Here is a 20000-nt window from a genome sequence, read left to right as displayed (position 1 = left end):
ATTCTTTACGTGGGGATCATTGGGTTCGCTGTTCTTGACACGATGTTGGTCTCGCTAATCTTGGCATGATCCAAGTTTCCTCTCCATGAGTATAGCTGCTGCCATACATTCTGCTCTGTACCGAATCCTCACATATTAAGCAAAACATGATGTACCAGTTGGTTTATTTCCAACAGGCCGTGGGACTAAAAACCCAAGTGTCCCAGATCATATAATGATTTTGACCCCCAACGGACAGCCGAAAATGGGTCACATCGGTGGTTCATGAAGTGACAGGGGTAAATAAGTGCCTTGTCAGGGAGGGATAACGAGGCTACCTGCAGCCTCTTTCATATCCTAAATATTTCTTAAACTTCTTAGCCAACTAAAATAATGTCCCATATGTCTTAATATTAACAAACTGATTCACGATGCACTACGTACAAGACTATAACAGCTTATTTATAAAGATACAAGGAATGCTAACTCTAATGAGGTTATTCTTATTATATTAGCAAGCTATAATCACTCCAACAAGGGAACGCAGCTCGGAAGGGTAAAAACAGAAGTAAAGAATAAACTATATAATAAAGATAACAAAAAAAAAAAAAACAAATGCCACAATAATAGACAAATCTACTAAAAAAAACGCGCAAAACGACTGGGTTGAAAAAATAATATTTTCTTTCTCAGATGCCTAGTATGGCCATATATTCCCAAAGCGAGGAAGTAGAACAAAATCCATTACGCCAACAGAGTGCACACCGTGCAAAAGTAGGCGTAATCCTCCGGGACAACTAAGAGCTCTCTCGGGAAAGTCAACTGAAGTGGCAAAATAACACATCACTAAATCGTTCTGTCAACAGAGAGGGAAAAGACGACAATTTATAAGCCGAGGTCCTTTATAAGACTGAAGAAAATGTCCGCACCAGAAAGAGGGCACTTCATCCGTTCCCTCTTACAACGCATTTGCACCAACACAAAACTTGACCGCCAATTAATGCTGCGATCTTTAAACCATTAGGAGAGCGAATGAAAGTTTTGGCCCCGAGTTTCTTCTACTATAGTGAGGCGCATAAGACATTGGTTCTTCTCAAGTATAGGTTCAACGATGACAAGAGCGAGAAGAAAAGAGGAAAAAGAGAGGAGTGGGAGTGGACCCACCCAAGGAAGACCTAACTCTTGGAGGATCGAAGTTATAAGTCAACAAAAACGGAGGCAGAAACAGTTGACAAGGTCCACGCAGTACAGGTGTGAAGGGATGGTATGCCAGGTGTTACAACTGCATAAAGGGGAAAGAAAGTCTGTCATGTTCAACGGAACAACAGTCGAAGCGTCCCTACCGGAACAAGAAGCGCGCGCGCGCACAAAACACGTACAAACAGAATAGAATCGGACCTATGAGGCCATTCAGCGCTGAGAGAGAGAGAGAGAGAGAGAGAGAGAGAGAGAGAGAGAGGAGAGAGAGAGGGAAACTTTTAACAAAAAACGTTAAGCGGAGAAAAATAAAGTTACAAAACCGGAACAATGACGCACAGTTGTTACCAGTGATGCCGTCGAGAGGATAAACACCAAGTTTCTTGAACGAGAAGCGGTGCTTTCAACGTGGTAAGTGGCCGTTGGCAAGAGGATAAACCCGAATATCTTGCGCTTCCTCCGGACATCTGTCATCTTCAGAAGAACGAACAAAGAGATAAAGCTGAATCAATATCAACACCAACAAAAGCTGCAACTGCTCCCATGGGTTTGACTCTACATGCGAACTGGAACTGGGATATAAAATTTAGGCCAAAGGCCAAGCGCTGAGACCTATGAGGTCACTCAGCGCTGAGCCGGAAAGAGGAATAAAGGTGTAACAGGAGGAAAATCTCGCAGCTGCACTAAGAAACAACTGTTAGGAGAGGGTGGAAAGTAAGATGGAAGATAATACGAACAGAGGTACAATGAAAGGGGTTTGCAGTTAGGGGCCGAAAGGACGCTGCAAAAAACTTCAGTAAAGCCTACAGTGCAGTGCGTGAGGGGCAATGGTGGCACAACCCTCCTATGGGAGTCTTCAGATGGGAAGAAATTTTGAATAAGCCCTGAAGCAATACTAACGATGAAACAAATTTTCCAACCAATAATAACTGTACATGCCACATAAAACCCCGCATATACACACACACTTCATGACAAAAACACCGCCTGCCCTCAATTCCCAAAACATTACTGCTTGTCACGGTAATGGTAAATTGAACCTTCTACGGATCCCAGCTGACTAAGACGCCATTATCTTGTTTTCACTTGGCGCAGAACGCCTATAATAGTGCTGGTTATGCCAGGACTGTGTTTTGTGTTCTTTCTCCAGTCGACAGCAAGAGAGTTCAATTATTGAACGGTGCAAATCACAAGTAAAACTACTTGCAAATCACGTTACGCATGTGTTAAAGATGGATATCGAATGTGCATCATCGATGTCCACTAACGCCAGACATTGATTAATGTCAAAACAAGCCTGGCTAGACATCCTTACCAAGCGAATCTCAGAGAGAGAGAGCCCTAAACTCCATGGTAAGGCGAAGATACTAATTCCTAACAAAGCACCATTCCAAAATATCAGTAAACTAAGCTACCAAGCCATTCTAACAGAACAAAGAAAAGCACAAATGATCATTTATCATAAAGGCTTTTAAAACCCAGGCTCCTTTCAGGCTGATACAAGAAAATGTCTTGAAACTCAAAAATGAAATAAAGAAGTCCTCTTTTCCGTCTGTCTATTGACAATAAGACTGGCGCAGAAATAAATGAACATTGTTGCCTTCCAGTTGGAGGAAATACAAACGGAGTAAAATCGCAACATGTAGCTTAGAGGCGAAAGTTCGGAGCTTTCAGTGATTATCTCATCTGTAAAAGCTTTTACCAGCTGCCCTACAAGGTCAAAGTCAAGGAGAATTTGTCAAGGGATCCAAAACCCATGTGTGATATACACAAGTAATCTTTCATATTCTATTTCAGTGAGGAAGTCCACCATTTTCGATCAGCCAAAATACCTCATTACCAGAAATGCCAAGGTGCACACACAAAATTAGCACGTCTCTCATTAGTATTGTCATTGGAAGACTAACTAACAGCACGAATGTTAGGTATTAAAAAATGTTTTATCACTTCTGTAAGCGTACGCGATAATTTGTGAAAAAAGGTTAGACTATGCTGATTACAACTGACGCCACATTTACAGATTAAACTAAAAGACTGCTCTTCGGCCCTCAGATAAGGGAATACAGTCTATCTGAGAAAGGCGAAACAATAAAAGGTAGTACTAACGAAAACACTACCCTAGGACACATACGAGATGACGGCACTTAAAGGTGCCCACTCGTAGTAAGGGTACAAGGACCAAATCACGGCCTCGGTATGAATGGTTAAGAAATATTAGGTTAGGTTAGGCTTGGGCAGGCTCTGACGGGTTACGAATACTCAGTCACACCAAGCAATTTTTTCCTATGCCATGGTTACACCTAACTATCATTTTGCTACTTTCTTACACAAGAATTCAACCGCAGAGTAGATTGGCCAAAATAAAATGACGTAAATCTGAAGTCACTTCTGGCTTGCAAAGCTAGTCAAGTAAAGTAAAACAGGCGGGAAAAATAACCCATTAATCATATAATAGTTCAGAAATAAGCCACATAAAATTCAGACAAAGGAGAGATGAGATTTGAGAAAGCATTGCGGCCCTCTTTAAGCTTACAAGAATCCGTATCTATAACGCTGACAGGAAAAATGTGGACGTTTATCTCCAGTGACACGAGAAGCACGCAAGCAAGACTTCTGCACTTCAGGCAAAGGGGGATTTTTCAAAGTTAAGTCAGGTTTGTGGAAGGTGGCCAAATATACTTAATTCTAAAGGAATTTGTTTGTATTTTTCCTAAAAACAAATCCAGCATCTACAACTTTGCTACACGGTACAGGGTTCCAGATTGTTGCCAACATAAGTATAGGGAAATATCACTCCCAAAACTTCTAATCTATACCGAGAGTACGCGGCATTAATGTCATCGCCTCTACAACTACAGTATAAGAAGCCTTATAAATAACCCCTACCTTTCAGGTCGTATTAGCTTATGTTACGGCTTTGTCATAAAAAATGCTTGCAGCCGAAATATTCCCAGCTACTCATGATCATTTGTTGCACTGAAGCATTATGCTTGATAATCTTGTATTTATTTCTATTTTCTTACGTAAGCGTTGCTATATTGCTAATGCTATTTAGACCATGGTTTAGACCACATGATCTTTTATCAGTTTCTTGTCTTGAAGTTCATGGATTCAAGTAACGGAGGAGTCTCTCGAGACAGTAATTCAGCAATTCCGTCCAACTTCGTAGTTAATAGGGATCTGCAAATGATGGCTTCAACTGTTAACAAAACTCGCCTCACAGCATCTATGGTCAACGAAAACAAGGGTAAGATGTAAAGAGAATGGGAAAACGTTTATGATACAAAATGCAGATGACTGAATAACCTAATATACTGTAGGTGGTGACGCCGGAATTCAGTGCGTTTCTGAATGACTTTTAGGATGAGGTGCTGGCTATGTGCCTTTCTTCATCCTGGCAGCTTTCCACCATATTTGACTCCCGACATGATACACAATTTATCGATTAAGTTAACAGAGCCATAATGGAACTAATTCATATGGATCAACTACCTCCATGATACAGAATTTAACAGGGCCACAAAGGGGACTAATTGGGGTGGGCCTCAAATGCTCATCTTAGCTCATAAATTAATCTCAGACATTTACACACGTCATTTATAAAACAGTTAGGGCACATGAAAAATATATTCTAGAAACTAAATTGCAACCAACAAATGGAACCCACCGGACGGTCCACATGGGTCTCGAAAAGTAAACGTGAGTGATGATGATGAAGATTGTCGGTGACTGTATCCTGTGATTATGCAAATTACCCAGATGTTTCAGATGATGTCAACTTCGCAGACTTTTGGTTAGTTAACGAAACGATGGAGATACTCGCGAAGCAACATTAAAAAAAAAAACCACTCCCGATATTCCCCGTGCACAGACACGCAGTCACAGTTGCGTGCATTACTGTTATTTCGCAAATTTCCTCATCATCTCGCTAACAGTTTCATGCCGCCCAGAACTTTGCTTGTAAAGATACCACTGAAAAACGTACAAATATAAGCAAAAGACCTGATAATGTTCAGAAATATGGGTAGTCATTAATTTACTACGACAAAAGCATATATCAGCTGTCTAATTTGACGTCATTTCTTGCATTACACAACAGACCACCGGCCTCAGAGGACGAGGACCGCAGTGGTGGAAGACAAAGGCGGTCCTTATACAACCTGACAAAGGTAGAGATTTCCCCACCTCTCAGGTGGTTTTACAAACGGAACGAATATCACTGATCTTGCAAAATACCCCCAGTCTTTACAATGAGCAGGTGTTTATGGTACCTTTGCAAACTTACAATTACACATACAGTGTATATGTATGTATGTATATATATATATATACATATATATATATATATATATATATATTATATATATATATATATATATTACACATACATATGTAATCATAAAAACTCTCTAGCAGTAATCAGATACACAAAGGCAAGGCAACACTTTTTTATTCTTCTAATCCCTCAAAAAAAAAAAAAAATGCTCAAAAGATGACCTTCCATCACAAAACATTTTCCACATAAGCTCTCAAGACGTCTCTCCCAAGCGATTTCGCCCCAGGGTGCAGTGAAAATAAAGTACTCCCTCGCTCATGCTGAAGTTCAGCTCATCAGTTCAAGTCGACCGGAAGTAAGGTTCGAGCCCAACACAAGGTCGTCTTGACGTGTAAGTGGGACTCTCTCTCTCTCTCTCTCTCTCTCTCTCTCTCTCTCTCTCTCTCTCTCTCTCTCTCTCCAATTTGTATATACAGTATATATACATATGTATGTATGTTATATTCATATATATTTAATGTATACACAAACACACATACAGTATATATATATATATATATATATATACTGTTTATATATATATATATATATATATATATATAATACACACACATATATATATATATATATATATATATATATATATATATATATATATATATATATATATATATAGAGAGAGAGAGAGAGAGAGAGAGAGAGAGAGAGAGAGAGAGAGAGAGAGAGAGATTTACCATCGTAGCCTGAAATGCTACTTTTCCATACGTGTCAAACAGGTGTACATAAACAGTACAGGTGTCATCACGTATCGTTATCTGTTACAACATAGCACCTCACTACTCAGATACAAGACTTCCTGATCAACTATCTTGTGTACACGTCCTTATTTGTAATTCTATAACAAAGGCCTTCAGATGCCAACAAATAAGTTATTTTTGGTTATAAAAACAACCAGTTTGCTTTAAATACCCCATAGTAGCAATTTTAATAAAGAGAAAAGGTTGCATCCAGAATTCGACTTTTCTCTCGTAAACTAGTGAAAATGTCACAAAACTTTTGAAATGTAACGTGGCTCGAGAACAAAAAACTATGTTGTTTTTAGCGTGTTCACATTTTTGTTGCTGTTGTAAAAAAAAAAAAATACACTCACAGACACACACATTCCCGTGTACTCACCCTCCGGCAGCGGAAGAGCAGCGACAGCCGTTTTCAGATGCTCTGTGATGCATCTTCCTGAAGCGGGCTCATACTCCAGCAAGTAAAGCGAGAAGCCGCAGGCAACACCAAGGTTGTTCGTCGATGTTGGCCAAACGCCATTCCTGATCGAGTTCCTGGTCACGGAACAACGTTGATATACATTAGTTACGCAGCAACAACGACTGTCGCCAGGCTATATATTACTTTAGTCGTACAATAACAAATGCCTAGAGCAACTCCAATCATTAGAACCATTTAACGTCTAAATATTAAATAACAATCAATGAAGTTTCACAATAAATTCAGTACCTGAATTATTAGTCTAAACTCACTTACTCTATATATATCTTATTGACCATCAAACTCTGTATACGTGCTCATCAATACTATGCTATACTGTATCCAAATGCCTGAGAACCGTGACGTATTTGAAAATACTGAGATTAACTAGTCAAAAGAAAATGTTTGATATAAATGGACAAGATCAATACAACATCCATAATGAATCATGGAAGATACTATGTACAGAAAACTTCCGCAACATTAGCTTCTTCATTTACTTAATTAAAAGGATCATCAGTAGTGTAACAAACAGCCTACTAACCACTACATTATTCAACCTCCAGGATATTAAGCCAATTTCGTTCCAACATGTCTTTCACTCCATCTATCCAGCACACTCGAGCACTTGTCTACCCTACCACCTTCCACTATGGAATTATAATTTTCACAAACTTACCATCCTCCAGTCTGCCTATTCAGCCAAACAATCTCAAAATGCTCTAGTGATTTTTTCTTCCTAAGCTAAACTTTTTACCAGTTTGTTGTGCAGCTCCCCATTTCTCAATTACAGTGCTCCTTACTCCACGCATAGCCTACTAAGCAATAGTTCATCTCAGCAGCTTTATATTTTTTCCTTTATTCACATTTAATATTTATATTTCACTTCCATTAAAGAGAGGTCATTCAAACTCTTCGTGCATTCCAACTTTGGTATGCAAGGTCAATTTGATTTTCTTCCAGCAATATAACACACACACACTCACACATACATTGCTACTTCCTTGCTTCACCTGTTCAATGACTCACTGCTTTTCTTATTTCACCATCATTTTTTATATATACCCCATCACCCATTTTTGCATTCAGTGCGCCACCTTCCAGGTTTCCATTTGCCCTTTCACTCACATTTACTGTCAACCTATTCTTACAAACTGTTCAAGAGTTTCAGTCGTTTCTCTTTATTGCCTATCAACAATGCATCACCTGCAAACATCAGTAATTACACTCAATATATGATCTACATTATTATTCCATTACTTTACACCTTCAGTTATTGTCCTTTGGCGGACTTCTCGTATTAGTACTCACTTCTCCATTAAAAATTTCATGTTCCATTATTCATCGTTATAGATAAGCAAAATATAAGACATTCAATGTCCTCCAGAATTCTATGCCAACCTAACTTCTCAAACAGAAACAGTCCAGTGTTTCTGCAAAATCAAAATGAATCAACTGTTCCTACAGCAAAATCAAAATGAATTCAACTACAGAGGCCATACAAATTAACATTCTATTCATAAAGTATAACAATCCCAACAAAAAGGCAAAGTCTAATCACATTTATTACTACAGCATCAAAATTGACTTTGTTATACTATATCCCCAAACCTGGTGTGTGCAATATCCTACACAGTGCATCACTACAAGCCCATCTTAAAAAAAAAAGGACAAAGAAATTACATACCTTATACGAAAGTAACTTCGAACGATCATCTGTCGATAGGATTTTATAAGATCCTCAACAGAGTCTGTTGTCCCTAGGTCCTTCTTCTGAACACGAGGTGTAGCAACAGCACTTCGAGCTTCAGCCATGTTTGCAACTTCAGTTTTCAGTGTGCAGTAGCAAATCAGATTTAAATACAGTACCCTTCAGATGATGTTAATGCTAGATTTAATTTAAATTTGGCTCAATCTTCCTAAGCTTAAGGAACTGGACTTTATTTCACAAAGCAAGAAGTTCCAAATAAAACTGGTGCATTTGAACCCCAAGTTGGGCCCCTGTTTGTACCATGAACTCTGATATCAATTTCACAAGGATCGTTGAAAAAGTCTTATATTTTATAGTATTTTATTACCACCAGTAAAGTACTGATCATTTAGGGGCACTAAGTTTCATTCACATGACATTTGGAATAATATTCTTCCCAAGTTTCACAGGAAAACCAAGATAATTTTCAATTTACTTTGGGTCAAAAACTTCCATCATTTTTCTATGTAAATCATATTTACAGATCCTCACACTCTGCAGAGCTGGTCCCTCCAAGGTCTAGCCTGAAATTTTCAATAAATAATTCATAATTACTAATTTAGGATAAGCTGCATTTACTCAGGTACAATATTGCAATTTATACTTACATTTCATATATACTGTACTTTACAGTGCACAATACTCCTTACTGTGACATGCTTTCAGTTAAAGATATAATGTTAATATGAGATTCCAACATAAGCAAATCATAATATTGTAAAGTAACAAGAAAGCACTGTATCTGTACTGTCAAATGCATAGGCCTATTTATATAAACATACAATACTCTAATATGACTACCTAAAATAAAATGTTCACTAAACCATTACTTTGAAGATACATGACACCAGAAATAAAAACTCTTACAATTAAAGACAATATAACTGCAGTACAGAAAAAATGTAATATAAAACAGTATCTCACGTGCAAGTGCAAACCTAAAAATAATTTCCAGAGTTAATTCCAAAATTCATTACAATCCTTCCAAAAACAAGACTACACAAAAATAATTGTTCAATACTAAACACCTATGATTACATAAATCTATAATTAAAGATATGGTGATGGAGTATTATTGAAGGATCAAATGAATTCAGAAAGGTTTCTATAATAAAGGTATCCACTCACAGTATAAATATTATACTGCACAGCAAACTTTGGCTAAAGATCATTGCATATGTCAAATATCATCCATATCGTGTTCTAATCAAACATGCATGATCTTTTTAGGAACATGATGATACAGAACCACAGGTTTTACTTTTCCCAGACAGTTGTCCCAAACCTGTTCCAGTAAAAAGATTGCTAAGACGACTCAAAAAGTTTGAAAAGTGCATCAGAGATCCAGCCAAGGGATTTATGATAGTTGAATAAACAAAAGCAGGAATACAACTGAGGGCAGAATGACCATACTCCTCCAAGAGATAAATGCTGTAGAACCAGACTTATGCTTTCATTGCACAATGCTTACTAAATGTTGAAATACATACTGTGTTTATATACTGTGTATTTAATGCTAAAGTTTTGATTTTGTCATATAATCCAATTAATCTTTTATGGACCACATACGTAACTTTATATGAATTACTGTAACTTTTAGGCCACCAAGAAGTAAACACTTCTGAAACATTTGCCTAATGGAAAGTCTTCGTTATTAGTAAAGCTTCTCTCTTTGGCTTGCAACAATCAAAGTATTCTACAGAATACTTGAGACCACAGTAACTTTTACAGCTATCTAATGTAATGAATGACAAGAAGAAATTTGAGAAAATTAACATTTACAAGAGTAATGTCTTCTATGACCATGACACTCAACCTCAATGCCCTATATGTGATTCACATGTAAAAAGTTGTGCTTTTATTTAAATAAACTTTCTCCAGGCTTCCAAAATAAAGTGCATTTTTTTTATAAGCTATAACTTCTGATCTCATTCCATCAGTCCAGAATATATCTTTGGTCTCATTCATCAGGGTCCAGGGTTCAGTTAAAAAGAAATGTAAAGTGGGTACCACTTGAACCTTTCACTAACTCTTTCATCACAATCACAGAAAATTAGGGTATTAGGCAGTGCTGAACATAAGTAGAACTGCTATGTAAGCTTTTCATAAATTTATCGTCGTCATAATTGATTGTGTCTTCCCAATTCATTTCCAAATCCAAAACAGTAGTTAAAATTTTTCAAGTTGTACTATATGGATTCTAGTCATATGTACAGCACTGTAGACTTTACACAATAAGCCTGATCTTAGTATGCTAAGTAGTTCCACTACAAAACTTTTCTTATCCAGCTGTTAACAGTCACCTATGGACCTTGATACAACATTCACCATCCAAGCTGGGATTAAGGTGGTAAAAATAAGGGAACTTTTTATAAAAACTACTACATAATCTATGAGGGACAGTGGCAACTGTACAATGAATACCATACTTAATTAACCAAGTAAAACGCATCAAATTGGCAATTGTGATCATAAAAACCTATACATTGCTGTTAATACTGCAAACAATTTCTCTAATTATAATAGCAAATTGCATGAAACCAGATACTGCATAGCTAATTAAGCATCCAAACACGTGAGGGCTGAACACTGTTGGGTTAATAATGTCAATTTTCCCTGCCTCCTTGCTACTCTCAATCAATGACATATGAATGAACTGACTCTGATCTTATCTGTGCCTGGAACAAGCACCACCTATGGCAGAATAATCATAGGTCTGATATTCTAACAGTAAAAATTAGTATGCTATTCTGTTAAAAGACAATTATATGGTATAGGATAATCTTTTGTGAACACCAGGGCATTATGCACTCGCTGATAATGCTCTTCATTAAAATACCTGTACTAGTTACATAAATACTCATTTTTTTGACAAACAGAGAGACTAATATAATTCTGGATGTCAAGGTTTAGACCAAAGAAAGCTAATCAAAATATGACTTCACATTTTCTTAGTCAATATAATCACAATGTAAAATAATCTACTCCACTACACAGTCACAACCTTTTCACTATCTACAGTGTGCTGCACTTAGCACATATACACAGTTCCCCTACAATGAATTGCATTGTTTATATTATTTGAACAAATATCACATGGATCGCCACCCAAGGATATCATGAACTTACTGAACATATATGCCAAGAACTGCCATACAATATCTTCTTAATATCAATAATGATAAGAAATTTTAAATTACAGCCTCATAAAGTACTTTATAATATGGCAGACTAAAGTAGAATGCACAAACAAGAACAAACTATTGCCATTAAGAAAAAAAAGTAACATCCATCAAAACTATCTGACAACATACATCAAAACAAGTGGAGGAAGTCTTTCTTGAAAAAATGACAAGAGTGAAACACACAATACTGTGATAAGGGTGGAGATTTCCCTTCATGGGACTCTTTTCGTGTGCCTTTTAAAAAACCTCACTATTTTCCCTGTTAAATATTAGTCCAGTTCTAGATAGGCTGTAAACAGCAACAATGGCACATCAAAACCTGAGTAATGTTTAATTATAGTTAGTGTAGAAGTAACAATTGTGCACTTAACTTTAGAGCAACCAGTATTCATGCCCATCCTAGTGTTCCCTACTCCTTTTAGTGTAATTAAGGAACAAGATTCATATATTCATTCCATTTTACTACCACTGTAAAATAGATCAAAATGCCTAATGCATTCAATGAAATGGCTCATTGGTGCAAGAGAACTTGAGCAGGGATGTTCCAAAGGGGCATTACTCTGACAGCTGATTGTTTAGGGTATGGCTGGTGAATGGGATAATGTGGGAGTTTCATGGCCTTGGACAAGAGGTAATAATTTACCCCTGAATTGTTCTTAAGTGAGGCTAGAAACATAGATTACCTAAATCACACTAGATTACAGCCACTGAAAGTGAGGTCTGACTAAATTTTATAGGGGCATACAGGGCCTTTGGATATATACAAAAAATAAATGTGCTTTGGCCATGATTTCTAGAAAAAGCTATTTATTTATTTGGGATTTGGATTTTGACTTACACAAAAACAACTCCCCTTTATACACACACATCCTTCATCTACTTCCCAATTATAATATTGTACTCAGATATCAGTATCAATAAATGTCTAGAATTACAAGAATATTATATAGCTTCAAGTATGGTCAATGGAGACATGTAATGTAAATCCTGACAAATTTTCACATATTTCAATGTGTTGAAGATAAAACTTATGACATGCAGAGAACTGAAACCAATATATATATATATATATATATATATATATATATATATATATATATATATATATATATATATATATATATATATATATATATATATTATATATAATATATATAAACATATATATAAACATATTAATATGATTAATTTGCATGACCTAGCCCTGGCCTAATGCCAATACTGTTGACTTTAGTACATGCCAAGCTTAAAAAAATGAAGCATAATTGCTGTCCAAAAACATAAAAATCACCCTCCAATTTTGTAAATTTATTCAGAATTTCAATATCGACTGGATAAGTCTAATGCTATCTAGGACTCACACCTTACGAAAGCATTCAGCAATATACCGTTCCAAATAAGTTAGGCTAGGGCTTCAGCCTTTCATATTCAAGATTTACGGAAAATTATCGTGGTCGCACAAGTGGTGGCAATAACTAAAGCTAACCTCTACGGTACGCTGTTGTCTAGTTTAAGGCAGACTATTTGCGGTAGGCTCATCCATTTTAACAACAAAATCCTAAACGGAAAACAGTACAAATAAATGATAAATCCGTAACGGGTGATAAAATCAATTAATCCGGCAAAGTGGCGATGTTTGAGACGATAACTGCACAGCCTAGAAAAATCCCCAATTGGGATAGCCTTTCCTCTAGATTGATTCGAAAAATACCTCCAAGCATTCGATTTGCTTAAGCAGTGGTAATTCCTTTGGAATCTAAGAATTATATAAACGTTCCGTAACATATAAACAAAGACCCAAGATTCATTCTCACCAAGAGGCTGGAAAACAAGACATGTTCTTACCGATCACGAACAGAGAGAGCCAATTTCACAACTGTGCGACAACACATCAACCCAGCAGTACAGACATGTAAACACTGGCGAGAAGTTGTCTGCTCAACAACTCAGCTGACGAAAAGAGGTACAGTTGCTAAGTATCAAATATCTTCCGAGGTTAATTCCTACTCTTGATCTGTTAATAATAGTAAATCGTAATCTTATACTGTGTTTATAACTATTAATTATACTTATTTCCATTGTAATCGTAAAATCATAAAGCAACCACCATCTAACTGAGCCAGGTTTGTAGATAAATAGATACTTGGCATCTCTACTAGTTGTCAATAACATATCTCGACAATAGCGTGAAAGAAGAAGAATACAAAACAGTGTTATATAATATATTGGGTCTCGTCGCGATACCGCAAGATTTCGTTTAAACAGTATATTTTCCGTGCAGTTCACATATCCCAAATTGTTTTACAGAAATTACTGAAGACAGCTCGATTAGACATTCACTTGAGTTAATAGAGATAGTGATGCCTACGTGGTGATGTCTTATTCAATAACTAGCAGACAGGTCTTTCACCAATACAAGCAAAATTGTTGAATTTTTAATGACTGGTATGAGATATATAAAGCTGGAAATTATATCAATTTTTTATTTCAAAATATCATTTTTTTGTGTTATTTTTAAACTTTTTGCTTTATGTTTGTTTTAATTTTCATCTTATTTCATTTCATGTTTTGTTTTGATTTTATTTCCTTTTTAAAATAGATCGCATAATACTTTCATCGTTAGCTTCATTTTCTCTTTATCCTTCCAAACTTTTCTATTTTCGTCCATTCGGCGAGCTCATCTGTCTGTTAGTTACAATCACGGTCTGGAGCCGTGGTTAAAATTTACAGTTTTCTTGAATGGCTTTGTCCTTCGTCTCATAACTGTTTCTGAATAGATGTGACTGAGGTGCCTTCTTAATTCTCTAATTCGTTACACCATTTGACTTCTTGGCTCTATTAATGTACATTTGTCAGTGGTAAACTCATGTATGAGGCCTTTTTGCATATTTCAATTTAAATTCTTTATTGCGATGTACGTCAAAATGCAATATGATATTCGATTCATGTTTTAATATGTAGTTACTGAGCCTCAATAAAGATGGACGTGACTTCATACCGTGGGCATTCATACATCATCAACATCGTTTTTTTTTTTATATTAAACCATATGACTCACTCTGAATAATTTGTTTGTGATTTTATAGTAATTTTATCAAGTACTATTATTTAGTTATGCTATTCGAGCATTTTTAAATACCCATATTTAAGTATTAGTTTATGAAGGTTACATTTCTTAGATGACGGTGTTCCGTTTTCACTGCATTTTTATTTGACTGGTTCTATTTGTACTCAGATTGTAGTTCCTTGTTCAAAGAAACAAACAAAATCAAGTGACATTAAAACTGAAAATACGGTTTTAACAAAGTACTGTTAACTTTGTTGTGTTTGTAATATCCCAGATGACGAAAATTGGATGAAATTTGAAGTTTATAACCAGTGTTATCACACGCTGCGTAGAGTAATGCTGAAATAGTATTTCAGTTGTCAGCAACGTAAAGACAAGTATTTGATAGCGTCATCTATAGGCGTGACATGTGCAAAAGAGGTTGCATGTCAGTGCCCGCAGAAAAATCTAATGAGGTTGCAGTCACACCTGAAAGTGGTAACTAGATCAGCGCGATGGAAGAGAGGTTCACTGAAAAATTTAGTAGGCTGAATAAAAAAAAATGAAAAATGGAAGCCACGAGTGAACAAATGGGAGATACTTTTCAAAAACCAGAGGGGAACAACACACAGTGCCGACAAATAAAACTAATAAACAAGCATACGGTAGTTCTAAAATCTACTGACCCTTTCACCAAACCCACTAAAAAAAAAACATCTATATATATATTACGCCAGAGATTCGTGACATTAAAAAAAAAAAGGGCAAAGCAGGTATATAAATTTGGACATAAGCATGGTAAATGTACTGAAGAACTTGATGCAGTGCACGAGAAAAACTGGGAAAATTCACAGAAGCACAAAGAAGTAAGATTAAAAAAAAAAAAGAACACAACTGATTACGGAGGGCAGCTAAGTAAAGAACTGCCTACGAACAGTCAATTTAAAAGGGAAGAGGAATATGAAAACTCATGAACACATGACAACAAATATGAAAGTTATAAGGCACAAATATATGACAGAAAACCAACATACGTAGGAGCTTGTGAATAAATCAGGTCAAAATGCAACAACAATTGGAAAATAACATTCGTGTTGTACAAGTTAGCTCAGTAAAACTAGTTATTCAGTAAGATGCCCCACGAGCAGAAAAAAAACAAACAACAACAAATAAATTAAATAAAAAGACGTAAGCACTTAAAAAGCGTTTAAGAAAAAACTCAAAACATATTAACCAAATGAAGTCAGACAGGAAGGCCTTCAAAAAAAAAAAACTTGAATGATGATGATGACGACAGTGATGACGATGATGATGATATCAAGGATGTTTCTTAAATTCATGTTTATCTGTGACAATGACGGACGTTCTTGTCAACAATCATCAAAGCAAATGGATTATAAAAGCTGATTTTTGCAGAAAGTTTCATCATGATAAATGCCAGGGAAGACCCACAAAGACAGCCAGATATGTCGGGAGTTTACAAAGATGAAGAAGACTTGCGGTGAATCGAATAAAACAGGAGTGGCAACGTGTAATAAAGTTGGAAGAGAATCGATCGTAATCAGAAACATGTGTGATTCAGTAGCTTAAACATTTAACCATAGCAGATACCAGGATAAATATTGAACGATATGCGGATAATTAAATAACGAATGTTTGCCCCAGCCATGACTAACAATGCTGATGTCTTTCTGGGGACGTGGAAAGAAGGAAGGTTGGTAGCCATGGCATAAACAAGGGAACTGGAGGTCAGGGGACATTGCGTCTATTTGTGGAGAATATAAAAAATGAAGGAATAAAGCGATGTGCTAACTTGACGAGAGTTCTGTTAACAAATAGAGCGATGATTTTGGCAAGAGTTCTGAATACACGAAAGAATTAAAACGGCAGTGATTTTGGCACGTTTAAGAAAAGCAAAATGGAGAGGTGGAGGTGACGAAGGAGGATAAACCAATCGAAATGATAAGGAAACAACCAGCGACAGGAGGAAAAATCTATTGAGAATAGTGGATAAAGCAAAGGGACAGATGGTTTGGAGACGTGTCTGAAAGCTTAGACCGAGAGATGAAAATGCAATGCAAAGGCTTCTTAGAGGTTCCTGTTATGTGAACCTCCAACACGATTTATGAGTAGGTCTGACTCATGATTATTAGGGAAAAGGCAGAGAAGAAGAAAAAGAAGACAGGGTAGGAGGAAACTAAGTTACAAGTCAGCAGTGTTGATAATAGATAGAAGAACAAAGGGCCAGACAGTCCACATAAGAACAGAATTAAAAACGGCCCAATTAGTAGTGTAAGCGAATATAAATACCTAGGAGAGTGGTACACCCAAAATGGTTCTAAGAAACAAGTATTAAATCGAGAAAACAAAAAGTAGAGTACCTACTAAGAGAAATAAGAAAATATGGAGACGTAAAGAAAGTAGGAAATATGGCATTAGAAGTAAGGAAAAGATCTATAAACAGTGGTGGTCCCAACATTATTTGCCAACATAGAGACCTGGAGTGTGTGTCAAACGCTCTAGAGCAAATGCAATACAGGATCCTCCGAGGAATGTATGAACAGCCAAAGGGCACGCCCTACTGGGAATTTTAGCGGAGTCCGTATGGTCAGTTTTAGAATTGAATACAAGAAAATAATGCTATTCCACAATATTATAAATTCAGACAAGAAAAGGCTAATCAAAGAAATAGTAGAAGACCAGTTAGAGCCCCTGGGTTTTATTGCTGGACAAAAGGCATAGAAAAGATAGGTAAAAAGTACAATATAGATATAAATGGAATGGGAAAATTCAAAAAAGAACTGAAACAGGAAGAATAACAACAAGATATCGAAAAGACATTGGAAGAAAAGAAGAAAGAAATGAAGAAGCTTTATTCATAGATAACTTTGAAGAAAATAAGTATCTAAGGGAACTAGAGACAAAGGATGCATGCTTAATAATGAAAACCAGGCTGAATATGTTGGACCTGAAAAGCTAACTACCGGGAAGATATAAGGATGAGGTCTGTGATAACTGCAGAATAGAGGAGGACAGCACAGAACATTTGTTCAGGTGTAAAACCTTACAAAAAATAGAAAACTTAACATTAGAGACTCTGAAATGAACAGAAAACTAGTGGAATACATAAGAATAGCCATGAAAATAAAGGACGTCACCAACCCAGAAAACAACGGCACCAGTTAAAAAGTAACAGTAATGTAAAAGGAGGAGTAATAAAAGTAAATAAATTGAAATATTAAGGATCATTTGGGAGGTTTGGGTAGGGTGCTAAATTAAATGAAAAACTGTTAAATAATATATATAATGTAAAGTAAAAATAAAACGGAGAAAAAATTGTATTGATATAATGTAAAGTAAAAATAAAAGTGTAAAAATGTATTCAAGGGAATAAAGCTTCGCACCTCATGAGAATTTTGTAGGGTGCCGCAACTGTGTTTGTGGAGTGCCATAGGAACTAGAACTAGGAACTTGTTACATGCACAATGCGATGCGCCACTACGCTAACTTTGCTTGTCTGAGAGAAAAACTCAATTGTGTGGAAATCTATTCTGAGTCTTAGCTGTAAGCTATATTATGTATATATATATATATATATATATATATATATATATATATATATATATATATATATATATATATATATATATATATATATATGTATATACAGTATATTTGTGTATGTCATAATTTTGTTCGTGGTCGTTTTAATTTACCAAACACATTTCGTTTCAGATCATATCGCGTCGTATTCATTAAAGCATTTAACCGTCTGCACGAAAGGAGACTATTCTGGGCAGATAAGGTATGAAAAAGGGAGGAGATATAGAAAAACGAGATGGGAGTTCATACGAGTTTGTACAACTGGTGTAAACTGGTATGTGCCAGGTAAAAATACTTTATCTCGTCCCCTTGAGCAGATAAGGAGTACTTCATGTATCTGAAAATGTATCGAAGTAATATCCCTTATTGACCCTGAAGATATAATACTAAGTAACCTTATATGACTGTCTGATATTAAAAGAAAATATGAATCAGCAAAAATAATATTAGAAATTACAAATTTTAAGCGGAAATGAAAGGAAAGCGGTAAAAATTTCGTCAAAGAACTCGTAGTCAAGTCCCAAAGTATCTCGTTATGCCCTTGTTAGTCCGTAATGGGTTTTTGTTGACTATTTGAAGTTGGGTTTTTGTATAAAATTAAAGACGATTGTGATTAGATAACGCAGAAGAAGAGTCACGAATTAAAACAAGTAAAAAATTCGCCGAAGTGTCTTTGGCGCAACTGAGTTTTCTGTCAGCCGCTACAGCGTAAAATCAAGGCCACCGAAAATAGATCTACCTTTCGGTGGTCTCGGTATCATTCTGTATGAGCCGCGACCCACGGCCAGGTTGTGGCCTATCCTATATCATTGCCAGAAGCAAGATTATTTAACCTTAAATAAAATAAAAACTACTAAGGCTAGAGGGCTTCAATTTGGTATGCTTGATGATTGGAGGGTGGATGATCAACATACCAATTTGCAGCCCTGTAACCTCGGTAGTTTTTAAGATCTGAGGGCGGACAGAATAAAGTGCGCACGGACAAAGCCGGCACAGTTGTTTTCTTTTACAGAAAAGTAAAAGGCACCGAAATTGAGAAATTCTGTCATTGACAGGATGAAAAATATACTAACTGAGTAAGAAAGAGTGAAGAAATATTCTATTAGCAATATATAACGACATATTACTCAGCCCTTCAATGCGTGTATGATTCGTTCCTACGTTTTAGATTAAGACAGCCTTGCGCTAGCACGGGCTCTTGCGCGTGATGACTGCACAATGAACTCAACCTTTCACATCACAGACTGTGGCCAATGGCCGAAGGTCGCGTGGACCCACTTATCAGCGAAGATATATTGGGTAACTCTTTATAGATTAAATATAATTAGAAATGGCTTATTCATCCGTGAGTACTGAAAAAATATTATTATCATCATTCAAAGGTTGCATAATTTCCTTCGCTTATGAAGAAAACTGACAGATACCAAGAGAAATGCTTATACCCAAGAGGGCAAAGGTTGGTCACAAAATGCTTTCGATATACAAAGGTTTTTATCCCCCCCCCTCTCTCTCAGTACACATCTAAGCATAACGTCTTAGAAGTAAGTTTTCAGGGCAGCAAAATGCACTTGTTTTGGCAAATTCTTGGCTCAGAGCATGAAAGAAAGTGATGATATCAGCAATATATTGGTTGAATTATTATTTTCCTTTGTATCGTAACTATAATTATATGCCCCCACTTTCTCACTCTTAAATTGCAGACTAGAA

General features: G+C 36.2%; 1 protein-coding gene across 2 annotated transcripts in view; it reads right to left on the bottom strand.

The window, feature by feature from the left end:
* The window catches only part of LOC136833721 (carnitine O-palmitoyltransferase 1, liver isoform-like), a 97873-nt gene extending 84278 nt beyond the window's left edge, over positions 1 to 13595 (bottom strand). For both annotated transcript variants that reach the window (XR_010851573.1, XM_067095934.1), the window contains exons 1-3: positions 13490 to 13595; positions 8397 to 8983; positions 6629 to 6783 (exon numbers count right to left, since the gene is read on the bottom strand). Coding sequence is in view for 1 of the 2 variants with exons in the window: in XM_067095934.1 (XP_066952035.1) it covers positions 6629 to 6783; positions 8397 to 8524 (283 nt within the window). In the remaining variant the exon portion in view is untranslated. The remainder of the gene's footprint in view (positions 1 to 6628; positions 6784 to 8396; positions 8984 to 13489) is intronic.
* Positions 13596 to 20000: the final 6405 nt, after the last annotated feature.

Source organism: Macrobrachium rosenbergii, chromosome 52, assembly GCF_040412425.1.
Source record: "Macrobrachium rosenbergii isolate ZJJX-2024 chromosome 52, ASM4041242v1, whole genome shotgun sequence".
NCBI classification, from domain to species: Eukaryota; Metazoa; Arthropoda; class Malacostraca; order Decapoda; family Palaemonidae; genus Macrobrachium; species Macrobrachium rosenbergii.
The sequence above is the reverse complement of the archived record's forward strand: the minus strand, read 5'-3'. Positions and strand labels throughout refer to the sequence as shown.